The sequence below is a fragment of the Furipterus horrens genome, unplaced genomic scaffold (genome assembly GCF_987537825.1).
Source record: "Furipterus horrens unplaced genomic scaffold, mFurHor1.1.pri manual_scaffold_3, whole genome shotgun sequence".
Lineage (NCBI taxonomy): Eukaryota > Metazoa > Chordata > Mammalia > Chiroptera > Furipteridae > Furipterus > Furipterus horrens.
In genome coordinates this window covers 147,443,527-147,458,566 of record NW_028327173.1, presented here as the reverse complement: position 1 = coordinate 147,458,566, position 15,040 = coordinate 147,443,527, and the positions used below count along the sequence as shown (strand labels likewise).

At 36.1% G+C, this 15,040-nt stretch overlaps 1 protein-coding gene across 1 annotated transcript in view; it reads right to left on the bottom strand.

Moving 5' to 3' along the window:
- The window catches only part of KNL1 (kinetochore scaffold 1), a 53,910-nt gene that overhangs the window by 26,889 nt on the left and 11,981 nt on the right, over positions 1 to 15,040 (bottom strand). The window contains exons 5-9 of the mRNA XM_090270418.1: positions 9,788 to 9,849; positions 2,835 to 2,887; positions 2,588 to 2,621; positions 2,008 to 2,045; positions 186 to 238 (exon numbers count right to left, since the gene is read on the bottom strand). Coding sequence (XP_090126544.1) covers positions 186 to 238; positions 2,008 to 2,045; positions 2,588 to 2,621; positions 2,835 to 2,887; positions 9,788 to 9,849 — 240 coding nt within the window. The remainder of the gene's footprint in view (positions 1 to 185; positions 239 to 2,007; positions 2,046 to 2,587; positions 2,622 to 2,834; positions 2,888 to 9,787; positions 9,850 to 15,040) is intronic.

Here is a 15,040-nt window from a genome sequence, read left to right as displayed (position 1 = left end):
TAACTAATATATTTCCCTATTATTTAAGCTGGCAGTGATTTAACTTTCCTTAGTTAACTTGAAGGGTAGGAAGTTTTTCCAGTCCATGGGTTCATTTTGGCAGGTAACCTCTAAATCATACCATTACCATTAAATTTTGAGTTTTTAAGAAATTAAAATATGAAGGCACTTGCATGAACTCATACCTCTCTCTGTTGCATCTGGGTTTGAATGGGAGCACAAAGCAATGTGTTCATTCCTATTGAAAAAGAAAAAAACTACAATCAATGACAAAAGTATGTATCACCTAGAGGCTGACTTTCCTTTTGTTAGGTTCTTCATCAGTTACTTTAAAAATACGGGACTGCAAATGCTATAATTAAAAAAAGGAAATACATTTTAAAATACTTAAATTTAAAGGCATATCTTTGGAACATTTTAAAGAGTTTACAGCAATCTTAATTAAACATGATGAATTATAGGCTTTTTATTAGAAACCTTATTTATTTATCAAATTCCACTGAATTATTCAACAAATATTGCTTTAGAACCTATTATGTGCCCCTAAACAACTATTTAGTAAAGTACAAAGAAAAGACAAAATTTCTGGACTCAAAGAGTTCCTAATTTAACAAGAGAGCCAGAAGTAAATACCAAAAATACAATGTGATAAATTCTACACCAGACTGAGAAATAAAAGGAGTGTTGTGACAGCACAGGACAGCACAAAACTTGGTTTTGTCAGAGAAGCCTCCATTTAAGCCAGTACTACTACTCAATGTATGGTGTCAGTCTGTGAACAGCTAGTTCACAGAGCTTGCACCTAATGTAAATTCTATACTATTTCCTTCATCAGGAAAGCTTTTCTAATAAAAAATGTCACCAAAACTAAACAGTAGCTTACTGCCATAGCTGCTTTACATTCCAGTGTGAGTTCTCCTGTCATGGACTGTAACGGTTTGTGGACTGGTTACTGTGTTTTTGTTTGTTTCTTTGTTTTGTTTTGATCTTCACCGAGGACATTTTTTATTGCTTTTAGAGAGAGAGGAAGGGAAAGAGAGAAGCACAGATGTGAGAGACACACCAATCAGTTGCCTCCTATATAGACAGACCTAAACCTGGGATTGTTCCTGATTGAACAGGGGAGCAAACCTACAACCTTGGCACATGCCCTGATGGGGAATCAAACCTACAACCCTTTGGTTATGGGATGATGCTCCAACCAACTGAGCCACACCAGCCAGGGCAGACTGGTTATTCTGAATAGCACTGAAGTTAAGCTAAATTAAGTGAAAAACAAGAAGACTGCTAGGCAAATTGTAGTAGGAAGAGTACTTCAGGTAGAGGTACTAGCATTTCAATGGATACAGGCAGGAAAAATGTCCACAAGGGAATTGCAAATAGTTCTTAATGGGCTAGAGGAAAGGACACCTATAAAAGGAAAGGGAATAAGGTTGGAGAGGATGACAAGCCAAATCACAAGGGCCTTTTTAAGTCTATGCTGAGGAGTGTGGGTTTTGTCCTGCAAGCAAAAATGTGTCATTAAATAATTTTAAGCTGGAAGGTAATATGATCGGATTTAGAAATACGTAAAATAGAATAGAAGGATTAAGAAACTAAATACAATAGCCCAAAAAAGAATAATAGGAACTTGAATTCAAACTGTGGCAAGAAGGAATAGAGAAAAATTAACAGATTTGTAAGATATTGAGGAAACAGGAGAGAAAGAGAGTGGGGACAAATAGATAATAGGGAATGAAGTAAGAAATTTTAAAAATTTAAAGATTATTCAATGCCTGATTTGAGTGAATAAATAAATGGGAGTCTAAGATAGAGGAAACAAGAGGAACAGCAGGTTTGGAAGAAATAAAGTAAATTTGCGAAATTTTAAATTTAAAACTTTGTGTAAAGAACAGAGCTCTCTTCACACTTTTTTTTTTTTTTTCATGGTTCTTTTAGCTATTACTTATCAAAGTATCTGGAAAAGAGAAAGGTATATGGTAAGAAAAGTATTCTAATGATACTCACCAGTAATCTCACAATAATTATCTTCTGGATTCTTATTCCTAAAATTTAAAAAGTGTTTAAAAAAACTGTACCCCAAACAATTCACAAGAATTACAACAGTTGAGGAATAATGCCAATTGTCTTCTACAATTTATTCCCACTAGCACTGAGGTAACTAGCAATGAGTGATTGGATTAAAAATTATATCTCAATCTGGTCTTAAGTTTTCAAGATAAGCATCTTTTCATTTGTTCAAGAGCTACTGATATTTACTTTCCTATGTATTAATGTTATAAATATAAATTTAATTTAAAAATCTCTAGATTAGTATTTCTTGTTTATACTAGCTGATATATTTAAGGACTTATATATGAAAGAGTATTTCATCACACTCTTAAGAGAATAAGCTCTAAAATGCACATACTTATCAGATATAACATTATATTAAATTCTGTAAAAAATTTGTTTTAACTAATCTTAAGTATTCCACAAAAGTGACACAAAAATAAAAAACAAAAAGTATATTAATGTAAAAAGTACTTTATTTAATAGGATTAAACAACTTTTAAAATATAACTTGAACCACATTTTCCTTACTTACTGCATAAATAGAACATTTTCTCTTGCTTCTGTTTCTAAAAATGAAATAAAATTAAAAAGTTTTCAAGGATACACTGATAAAGCATTAGAAGAATCACATAAGGACATTAACAACAATTTTAAAAACTGTCCCCCCCATGCCTCAAGTTATACTTTTTAAGCAATAAGCTATATCAATTACCTGGTTAGATACCCACAGTAAAATTTTATAAAAAACAGACTTAGCAGGGATTGCATTAATATATTACCTGCAATTTCTGACTTTTTCACTATTTTCATATGAGATTCTGTCTGGAATACCCTAGAAAAGAAAATAAAGATTAGTGAACATCTGCAATATTGAATTAGAACACTATGGTATTAACTTATACTGTTATCATCTCAACAGAATAAAGGAGATATATGACAAATCCACAGCTAATATCACATTCAACAGGTAAAAACTAAAGCATTTCCCTTAATATCAGGAACAAGACATGGATGTCCACTTTCACCACTCTTAATCAACATAGTATTGGAAGTCCTAGCCACAGTAATCAGACAAGAAGAAATAAAAGGCATCCAAATTGGAAAAAAGAAGTTAAACTGTCGTTATATGAAGATGACATGATACTGTATATAAAGAACCCTAAAGAGTCCACAAAAAAACTCCCAGAACTGATAAATAAATTCAGTAAGATAGGAAGATATAAAATAAATATCCAAAATCAGTTGCATTTTTAAACACTAATACATAACAAACTATCAAAAAGGGAAACTAAGAAAATAATCCTGTTTACAATTGCACCAAAAAATTAAAAAATACCTAGAAATAAAATAAAATAATATACCTAGGGATAAATTTAAATAAGGAGGTAACAAAAAATTATAAAACACTGAAGAAAGAAATCGAAGAAGATACAAATAAACAGAAGCCTTGCTCATAGACAAAAAGGAATTAACATCATTAAAATGTCCATACTACACAAATCCATCTACAGATTCAACACAATTCCTATCAAAATGCAAATGGCATATTTCACAGAACTAGAACAAATAATCTAAAATTTTATATGGAACCACAAAAGACTCCCAAATAGCCACAGCAATCTTGAGAAAGAAGAACAAAATTGGAGGAATTAACCTACCTGATATCAAATTATACTATACAAGGCCATAATAATTAAAAAACAAACAAAACAAAACACCCACCAATGGTACTGGCACAAAAAGACATACAGAGCAATGGAACAGAATAGACAGCCCAGAAATAAAATCATGCCTATATGGTCAATTAATATTTGACAATTTATTAACATAAGAAAAACAGTCATCAGGAAAATGTTGTCCCAGAGCGAAGTAGATGAAAATTGTACATACACAGTTTGCAAAGGATTTAAAAAACAGCAGCCCTGGATGGCTGGCTCAGTTGGTTGATCATCCAGTAGACTGAAGGGTCGCAGATTCAATTCCCAGTCAAGGTGTGTATGAAAACGCCACCAACAGATATTGCTCACTCCCTTCCCCCTTTTCTCTCTCTCTCCACCCCCTGCCCCTGCACCACCCACTTCCTCTCTCTAAAAGCAATGAAAAAATGTCCTGGGATGAGGATTAAAAAAAAAAAAAGCCTAGCAAAGCAAACATCTCTATGAAAGAACAGAAATGAAAGCAGAAATACAAGAACTCAAGAAAAAGATAATAAGAGTAGAAAATGAAACACAAATGGGTGAAACTCAAGAAAGAAGTAGAACAAAAAATATAATCATCACAGAATGAAGGCAAAACTGGAAGGGACAAAAGGTTGAATAAGCACTTTGGAAAATATGGAAAAGGATATAGAGAAACTTTTTTAAATGAAAAAATAAAACAAATTAAGAGAAAATAATGCACACAGAAACAATGATCATAAACATAATTTGTTTATAAAGTATTGAGTCCCTAAAGAAATCTAACATAATGGAATAGAGAAAAATATTTAAAAGTTAATTCAAGATTCAAGAGCCAGAAAGTTCAAAATGGAGATGTATCACAGTAAAAGTTAATAAACCTTGAAGATAAATCTGTTAGGCAACCTGTCAAAAAGATCCAATCATTTTATGAGAGGGAAAAAAAAACACGTACTGCTCAAACTTGTTCATAGGAACATTCAATGCCAGAAGATGATGGACCACATTTACAAATCCCTTAAGAAAATATAAACTGAAGGTTTTATATTCACATAAACCTTCCTCAAGTATAAAGATGATAACTAACAGCTTTGAGCACCCAACAACTCAGGGAATATCATTTCAATGAGCCCTTCTTGGGGAAACAATGAGAGAAGAAATTCCAGTCAACCAAGTGATAATTAGGGCAACTATATATATAGCAAAGGAATGGATGTGAACATTTAAATACTATATATAACAGAACTAAGACAAACAAATGTGACAGATGCCCTAATGTCAGATACTGAGAGAAACAGATAAAGATGATATAAAAACCCAAAATGGGGGAAGGGAACAATGGCCAGAAGGTGAGAGGTAGAAATATGCTAATTATGTCATCTATTATAACTGCCAAAGGATAACATATAAAACAATAATTTTTTTCCATATGTACATCTTTATAATATATCTATATACTCTATTATGTGCTCAGCAATTCAAGTCTAGTCTCCTTCCAGAACCAAATATTTGACCCCCTTTATTCTTTTCATCCTCCCTCTACCTTTCTTCCCCTCTGGTAACATTTTTGTTTTTGTTTTTGTTTGCTCGTTAATTTGTTACTATTTGTTTTATAACCTACGTATGAGTGAAATCATTCAGTTCTTGTCTTTTTCCATCTAATATTACACTTAACACAAGACTCTCAAGATCATCCATTTTGTCACAAATGGCAATATTTCATCTTCAAATCAATGAAGTTTTAATTGAAGTTTAAATATATTAATAGTACAAAGGTATACTACTGACTAAAATTGGGTTGGGGGAGAGTAAATAGACTAATTTTACCATTGTTCATATATGATCAAACAATACACAAAGGTATACCAGGCAAATGAAAACAAAAATATAGCACAGACAGAAATTTTAATAGCACTCTAGTGAGAATTTGGGTCAAAAGCAATAAACAAAACAAAGATAAATATTTCATAGTGCTAGAAAGTGCAATTTGAGAAGATGGAGGCATGGGTAAACATACCTCGCTTTTGTGCACAACTATAGCAAAAAAATACAACTAGACTACAAAACAAGTATCACCCAGAACTGTCAGAAAATCGAGCTGTGTGGAAGTCCAAAAACCAAGGATTTAAAGAAGCCACATTCATTCAGATGGGTAGGAGGGATGGAGACTCAGAGTGGCCTGGAGATGGGAATGGGCGATCCCACATCCACATGTGGTGGATAAAAATCAGGAGGGATACCTCAAGAGTGAGGGATTCCAGCCCCAGACCAGAGCAGCAGCCCAGGGTTCCAATGCCAAGAAGATAAGTCCCCATAACGTCTGGCTATAAAAACCAGTGGCGGCTGGGGTGGCAGAAGAAAATGCAAGATTCTCAAGAGACTCCTCAAAGGGCCCACAATGGACCTAGGTAGGACTCACACGGACCCACCCACCTCTGGGATTCAGTACTAGGGCAACAGCTGGAAGGGCACCAGTGGCAATCAGGAAGAAAGTGAAGTTACTAGCAACAGGGCGAGTACTGGGAGACAGCTTCCTCCCAGGCAAAACTCCAGAGGCCAGGCAGCAGCATTGTCGCTTCTCTGCGCCCTCCCCCACACAGAGCAACAGAGCGGTGACAAGGGTTGCCCTGCTCTGGTGATTAGCTCAGGCTCCACCCCATAAAACTTAACAGGTGCTCTTTCCTATAACAGACCACACTACTAAGACAGGGAGTCAAAGCAGCTTTCTACCTAATACACAAAAACAAGCACAGGGAGGCTGCCAAATTGAGGAGACAAAGAAATATGGCACAAATTAAAGGAGAGAACAAAACTCCAGAAAAAGAACTAAACAAAATGGAGAGAGCCAATCTATCAGATGCAGAGTTCAAAACACTGGTGATCAGGATGCTTCAGGAACTCACTGGGTACTTCAACAGCATAAAAAAGACCCAGGAAGAAATAAAGGTTGCATCAGGTGAAATAAAGAAAAACCTATAGGAAACCAACAGTGGAGAGGATGAAACCAAGAATCAAATCAACAACTTGCAACACAAAGAAGGAAAAAGCATTCAATCAGAATAGCAGGAAGTGCCCTGGCAGGTGTGCTCCATGGTTTGAGCTCCAGCCTGTGAACCGAAAGGTCACCAGTTCGATTCCCTGTAAGGGCACATGCCTGGGTTGCGGGCGGGGTCCCCAGTTGGTGCCACAAGAGGCAACTGATCAACGTGTCTCTTGCACATTGATGTTTCTCTCCTTCACTGTCTACTTTCCTTCTCTCTCTGAAAATAAAGTCTAAAAAAAAAAAAACAGCAGAAAGAAAAAAGATAAACAACACAAACAAACGAGCAAAACTGAACCAGAGGCATGTAAACAAGGAGCAGATTAACAGTGACAAGACGGGAGGGGAGAGAGTGAGAATGGGGTGAGAAGGGGAAGGGTCTAGTCAAGGAAGTAGTATAAATGACCCATGGACATGAACAATGGAGTGGGGATTGACTCTGGGGAAGGGGTGGGCAGGGTAGGGGGAAGCAATGGGGGAAAAAGTGGGACAACTGTAATAGAAAAAAAAATTTTTTATCAAAAAAAAAAAAAGAGAGAAAAAATAATTCAAAAGAAACTAGGATAGGCTTAGGAACCTGTGGGGCATCTTTAAACATACCAATGTCTGAATCATAGGGATGCCAGAAAGAGAAGAGAAAGAGCAAGAAATTGAAAACTTATCTGAAAAAATAATGTAAGAAAACTTCCCTAATTTGGCAAAGGAAGTAGACATCCAAGTCCAGGAAGCACAGGAAGTCCCAAACAAGATGGACCCAAAGAGGACCACACCAAGATATCATAATTGAAATGCCAAAGGTTAGAGAGAATCTTAAAAGCAGCAAAAGAAGAGTTACCTACAAAGGAGTTCCCATGAGACCCAGCTGATTTCTCAAAAGAAACTTTGCAGGCAAGAAGGGACTGGTAAGAAGTATTCAATGTGATGAAAAGCAAGGACCTACAACCAAGATTACACTATCCAGCAAAGCTATCATTTAGAATGGAAGGGCAGATGAAGTGCTTCCCAGACAAGGTAAAACTAAAGGAGTTCATCATCACCAAGCCATTCTTATATGAAATGCTGAAGGGAATTATATAAGAAAAAGAAGATCAAAACAATGAACATTAAAATGGCAATAAATTCACGACTATCAATATCTGAATCCAAATAACAAACTAAACAAACAAGCAGAACAGGACCAGAATCATAGATATGGAGATCATTTGGAGGGTTATCAGTTGGGAGGGGAAGGGGGGAGAATAGGGGGAAAAGTGCAGGGATTAAGAAGTACAAAATGATAGGTACAAAATAGACAGGGGGATGATGTTAAGAACAGTCTAGGAAATGGAGAAGCCGAAGAAATTATATGCATGACCCATGGACATGAACTAAAAGGGGTGGATTGTGGGAGGGAATCAGGGTACCAGGTGGAGGGGGCAATGGGGAAGAAATAGGGACAACTATAATAGCATAATCAGTGAAATATATTAAAGCAAAAAAGAAAGTGCAATTCCAAATAAAGATATAACAATGACATACCAATGAACACAGAATCAACATTCATAAAGAAAAACTACAGGAAATACAGAAAGATAAAGTGAAATGCACTATCAATAAGTCTAATTTACCTGTTATATAATTTGACAGATTAAAGTGACTAAAATTATATAAAATTATAAAACACCCAAATAACATAAGGTATATGGTGGATATAGATGATATACATTAAACAATATACAAAATATATCATTTTTTCAAGTACCTATGGATCATTCACAAAAATTGATCATGTACAAGATTACAAAGAAAATTTCAAAAGAAATCAAAATAATACAAGATTAGCATTCTGAGTACAATATAACTAAAAATTAACACTAACAAAATGTCCTTACCACTTAGTTTTTTTTTTTAAGACTTTATTTATTTTCAGAGATGGGGGATTGTAGGGAGAGAAACACCAATGTGCAAGAGAAATATCAATTGGTTACTTTTCGTACACCCCCAGCTGGGGCTCTGGCCCACGACCCAGGCCTGTGCCCTGACTGAGAATGGAACTGGTTCACAAGCCACACCATCCGGGCACCACTTAGATATTTTTAAATTCTCTTAATAAACAACTCTTGAATCAATGCGGAAATGCAAATATACTGCTGATCATCAAGAAAATAATTATCATTAAAACACTAACATAAGAATTACATTAAATTAATAAATTAACTTAGAAAGAAGTGACATCTTTTAGGTGTTGAATCTTTTTATTCAGGAACTTGTTATGCCTTCATTTGTATACTTATTTAGTATTCTTCAGTAAGGTTTTATTCTTTATATGTTTTTAGTATCATATTTATAGCAACAAAATTTAACCTAATAGAAGACATTTATCTTTTATGTTTATTATTTACATAGAAAAAATATGTTGATTTCCATATGTTAACTTTATATCCTACTAATTGTAGAGGCATTTCAATTGATATTCTTGAATTTTCATAACATACAATTTGCAAAAAGTAATAGATTTATGCCCATCATTGCAATTTTTATAACTCCAATTTCTTTCTCTAGTTTATTTTTGTTGGTTAGCACCTCCAATACAATGTTAAATAACAGTGGTAAGATTTAGTTGCTTTGTTCCTGACTTTAGAGGGAATGCTTTCAATGTTTTTCATTAAGCATAATGCTAGATAACAACCTTAAAAAACAATTCACATCCTGGCTGGTGTGGCTCAGTAGACTGAGTGCTGGCCTGTGAACCAAAGGGTCGCTGGTTCAATTCCTAGTCAGGGCACATGCGTGGGTTGCAGGCCAGGTCCCCAGTTGGGGGCGTGCTAGAGACAACCACACATTGATATCATATTTCTCTCCCTGTTTCTCCCTCCCTTCTCCTCTCTTTAAAAATAAATAAATAAAATTTTTAAAAATAAAGTTCCCTAATTCTTATCTAATAGAAACAACAGATGAACTGAGTCAGCACCGACATTTAGTTCTGACACACAAAAAAGCATTACTTGTCACTGTAAATTATTTCTTTTCAACTTACTTTATAGTATCTGCAAAGCTGACCCGACGAGAGCTTTTCTTATTTCTCAAAGCACTGGGTTCCTAAGGGCAAAAATTATATGGTATGATTCTTAATGAAACTACTGTGATTAGGTCTCCAGAGTACTACAGAAAGATCAAGTCTTATTCTGAAATAACTTGATATTAGTAATTTTATTATTAATTTGATTCCCCAAAATATTCCAAAGTAGAAGCACTTAACAAATATGAATATAATTTTAAATGTGAGTGATAATAAGCATACTAACACAAATAATATATATTTAAGATTACTGTCCCTTACCTTTTCTCTTTTTTAAGTGAATGGCTATTTTGCTATCAAGAAGAAAGACTGAGACTAAAGCAGATGACATGTTGTCTGTTATGGTAACCTTATTATATTATTTTTAAGACTAAAAAAATTTTAATTGTAACAAAATACACAAATAAAATTTATCACCTTAACTGTTTAAAAAAATTTTTTATATTATTATCCTAAGAACAGTGTACAAGAAATCTCCTCTCTCAACGGATTTTTAAAGGTAGAATATAATATTGTTAACTATAGGCACAGTGTTGTACAGAGCTCTAGAATGTGTTCATCTTGCATAACTGAAATTTTATACTGGTTGATTAGCAACTTCCCATTTGCCTCTCCACTCTGCCCCTGGCAACCACTACTCTTCTGCTTGCTGCTTAAGAATTTGACCATATTAGATACCTCATATAAATGGAATCATACAGTATTAGTACTTCTGTGACTGGCTGATTTCACTTAGCATAATGTACTCAAGCATCTTAACCATTTTTAAGTGTACAGTTCAGTAATATTAAGTATATCTACATTGTTAGGCAACCAATTGTTAGGCAACCAATCTCCAGAGTTCTTTTCATCTCTATATTCACTAAACAACTCCCCTGTCCCCCTAACCTTTCCGTAACCACCATTCTATTTTCTGTCTCTATGAATTTGACTACTACAGGTATTTCTTAAGTGGAATAATAAGTTCTTTTTTCCTTCTGTGTCTAGTTTACTTGATGGGCCTCAAGGTTCATGCATGCTGTAATATGTGCCAAAATTCCCTTCTTTTTTAAGGGTGAGTAATGTTTCAATGATACCACATTTTATTTATCCATTCATCAGTCAATTGACACTACATTGCTTCTTCCCTTTGACTACTATGGACAATGATGCTGTGAACAGGGGTGCACATCTCTTCAAGATCCTTCTTTTAATTCTTTTACTATATACCCAGAAGTGGAATTGCTGGATCATATGGTAATTCTACTTTAATTTTTTGAGGAACCACCATACTGTTTTCCATCGCAACTGCACCATTTTACATTCCCACAACAGGGCACAAAGATTACAATTACTCCACATCCCAGCCAACACTTGTTATTTTCTGGGTTTATTTTTCGTTTGTTTGCTTTTTAATGGGAGTCATTCTAATGGGTATGAGGTGACATCTCATAGTGGTTATGATTTGCATTTCCCTAATGATTACTAACGTTGAGCACTTTTCATTATAATATACAATTTTTATTTTCCATCATACTTCTTAACAAGAGCAAACATTTTTACTCACATAGATACCAAACACAAAAAGCAAGAGAGACAAATAAACAAAATCCACAGAGAATTTTACTGTGCTAATTCTGAATACCTGAACGCAAGTCTTACTATAACAAAGAATCAGGCACGTTCATCCTAGCAGATGATACATGTGACCTCGAGCTTAATATGACAATAATACTGACACAGTAAATACAGACTAACACAACTTTAATACAATGTGTTTTTATTATTGAAAGGCTTTCTTTACAAAAGTCTTTGAAGATCTAACGTAAAGTATAAAGCATGGATGAAAAGGCACGTGTGACATGCAACTTACCAAGTTAAGTTCCCTCAGAACTGATTCTCAAAATGTAAACTCTCCTCAGTGTTCTTAGAAGGCATGGTGGACCTAGGCAATGTAGCCTTACACAAATTAGGTCTGCATTCCTGCAAAGGTACTTATATCCACTTCTTTCTTGACCTGCTGTAATCTCTGTAAACTAACTTTGACTAGTTCTATCAGAAGAGACAGAAAGAGAAATTGCTAGACTATTTCAAGTCTTCAAGGGCTAGAACTTTGTAGTGCCCTTCAACAGAACTCTCAGTTCTAAATACTAGCATATTTCTTACTAAAAAAAAAAGAAATTTGTGTGGTATATTAGAAATTAGTAGATTAGAGCTCTAATTTGAAGTCTGATACTAACTAGCTATGTGGGCTTAGACAAAACATTTAATGTCTCTGGACCCCTATTTCTTACCTATAAAATGAAGAAACTAGATTCAAGATCATGGGTGAGGTCCTGTTGATTTTAAAGCTCGATGAATCTATGAATCTGTGATTTAATAATTCAAAATTAACTGAAAACATATTTAAAAGGGGAATGGGAGGGAGGGAGGAAGGGTCAAGGGGGGATAAATGGTGATGGAAGAAATATGACTTGGGATGGTGAACATACAACATAATACATAGAAGATGTATTCTAGAATTGTACCCCTGAAACCTATATAATTTTATTAACCAAATGCCACCCCAATAAATATTTTAAAAATTAAAAAACAGACTTCCGGCCAAGATGGAGGTGTAGACAGACACTGCGTCTCCCTCCACAACTAAGAAGGAATACAACTACCTCAAAACTAGAAACAACGAGAAGTTCCAGAAAATCAAACTGCATGGAAGTCCAGCAAACAAAGATATAAAGAAGAAATACTCATCCAGACAGGTAGGAGGGGCAGAGCCGGGGCAGAGAGGACGCGGTGTGGTGGCAGCAGCAGCGGCAGCACTGGCGGCGGTGGCAACAGTCCGGCAGAAAGCGCAGTCACACATTTTAAAGGCAGAAGGGACACCTGGGGAGCGTTCCCAACTCCTCACCGGAGACCCAAGAGCTCACGGTCCCAGCACAGGGAAAAATCAAGCCTCATTGCTTCTGACTGTGGATCAGTGGGGGCTGGGGTGGAGGCAGAAACTGCTGGTTTCTCAGCAGAATCTGCTTGTTTGAGGGGCTCCCATGGTCCTAGAACGTCCGCAGACCCACCTACTCTGGGAAAGACGGCAAGGGCAGCAGCTAGAGGGGCGCCAGCCCAGTGCGGAAGTGGAAGAGGTGCCTGGAAGAGGGGTGAGTACTGGGCAGGCGGGATTGTTCCCTCTCTGACCCCTCCCCCACATACAGCGCCACAACATGGTAAAACAGGTCGCCCTGTATTGACGAATCCCTAAGGCTTCGCCCCTTACCACGTAACAGGTGCGACAGCTCTACCTGGGACATGGAGGCAAACAAACATATGAGCCTGTCAGAATGAGGAGACAGAGAAGTATGGCCCAAAAAGCGGGAACGGATCAAGGTTCCAGTGGAAGAACTAAGCAACGAGGAGATAGCCAACCTAACAGATGAGGAGACAGACAACCTAACAGATGCAGAATTCAGAACACTGGGGATACAGATGCTTACAGGCTTGACAGATATTCTTGAGTATGGCAAACACATAAGAAAAGAAGTAAAGTCTATGCTAAGTGAAACAAAGGAAAATCCACACAAAACCAATGGTGAAGGGAAGGAAACCGGGGTTCAAATCAATGATTTGGAACATAAGGAAGAAAAAAACAGTCAACCAGTGCAGAATGAGGAAGCAAGAATTGAAAAAAATGAGGAAAACTTCCCAAATTTTGTGAAGGAGATGGACATACAGGTCTGGGAAGCATGGAGGGTCCCAGGCGAGCTGGACCCAGAGGGGACCACACCAGGACGCATCATGATTGAGATGCCAAAGGTGAAAGATAAAGACAGTCCTGGGGGCAACAAGAGAAAGGCAGAGAGTTGCCTACAGGAGGTTGCCTATAGGACTAACAGCTGATTTCTCAGAGGACCCTTTGCAGGCAGGAAGGGACTGGCAAGCAGTATTCAATGTGATGAAAGGCAACCTGCAACCAGGATTACTCTATCCAGCAAAGCTATCATTTGAAATGGAAGGACAGATGAAGTGCTTCCCAGACAAGGTGAAGCTAAAGGAGTTCATCGTCACCAAGCCATTATTATATGAAATGTCAAAGGGACTTACTTAAGAAAAAGAAGATCAAAACTATGAACACTAAAATGACAACAAACTCACAACTATCAACAACTGAATCTAAAAAATAAAAACAAAATTCAACTAAGCAAACCAGAAGAGAAACAGAATCATAGGTATGGGGATCATTTGGAGGGTTATCGGCTGGGAGCGGGGAGGGAGAGAAATGGGAATATGGTGCAGGAATTAAGAAGCATAATCAATTGGTACAAAATAGACAGGGGGAATTTAAGAATAATACAGGAAAGGGTGAAGCCAAAGAAGTTACATGCATGACCCATGGACATGAACTAAGGGGCATGAGATTGCTGGAGGGAAGAGGGTTACTGGGCAGAGGGGAGCAAAGGGGAAAAAAATTGGAACTACTGTAACAACCTAATCGATAAAATATACTTAAAAAAATTAAAAAACAAACATTTAAAAAAATACACATAAACTCTAGATCCTGTGCTGAGTGATGAAAAAAACAGTAGAAAAGAAAACAGTTCTACTTTACTGAAAATTAATGCTGAAACAAACATTAAAACAAAATATCCACACAGATATAAAACTCAAAATATGGTCCTGGCCTGGTAGCTCAGTTGGTTACAGATTGTCCCAGTATGTCAAGATTGTGGGTTCAATCTTCATTCAGGGCACACACAAGAAGGAAACATGAATGTATAAATAGGTGGAACAACAAATCAATGTTTCTCTTTCTCTCTCAAATCAATAAATAAAAATTTTAATATAACTCAAAATATGATGAGTGGTATGAAGGAAAACTACACAAAAACCTAATTCAGCCTGAAAATCAGGAAAGATTTACTTGAAACAATATATTTAAGTTGAAACCTGAACTATGAGTTAGTAGTCAGATGAAGAGTTGGATAGAGGGAAAACATTTTAGGCAGAATGTGTACATGGTCCCTAATGCAGAAAAAAGCTTAATATATTGGAGAAATAGAAAGATTACATCAACAAAATGAAAAGACAATGTACTGAATGGGAGAACATATTTGCCAATGAAACATGTGATAGAGCTTATTATCCAGAATTTATAAAGAACTCATAAAATTCAACCCCCAAAAAACCAAATAATCCAACTAAAAAATGAGCAGAGAACCAGAATAGACACTTCTCTAAAGAGGA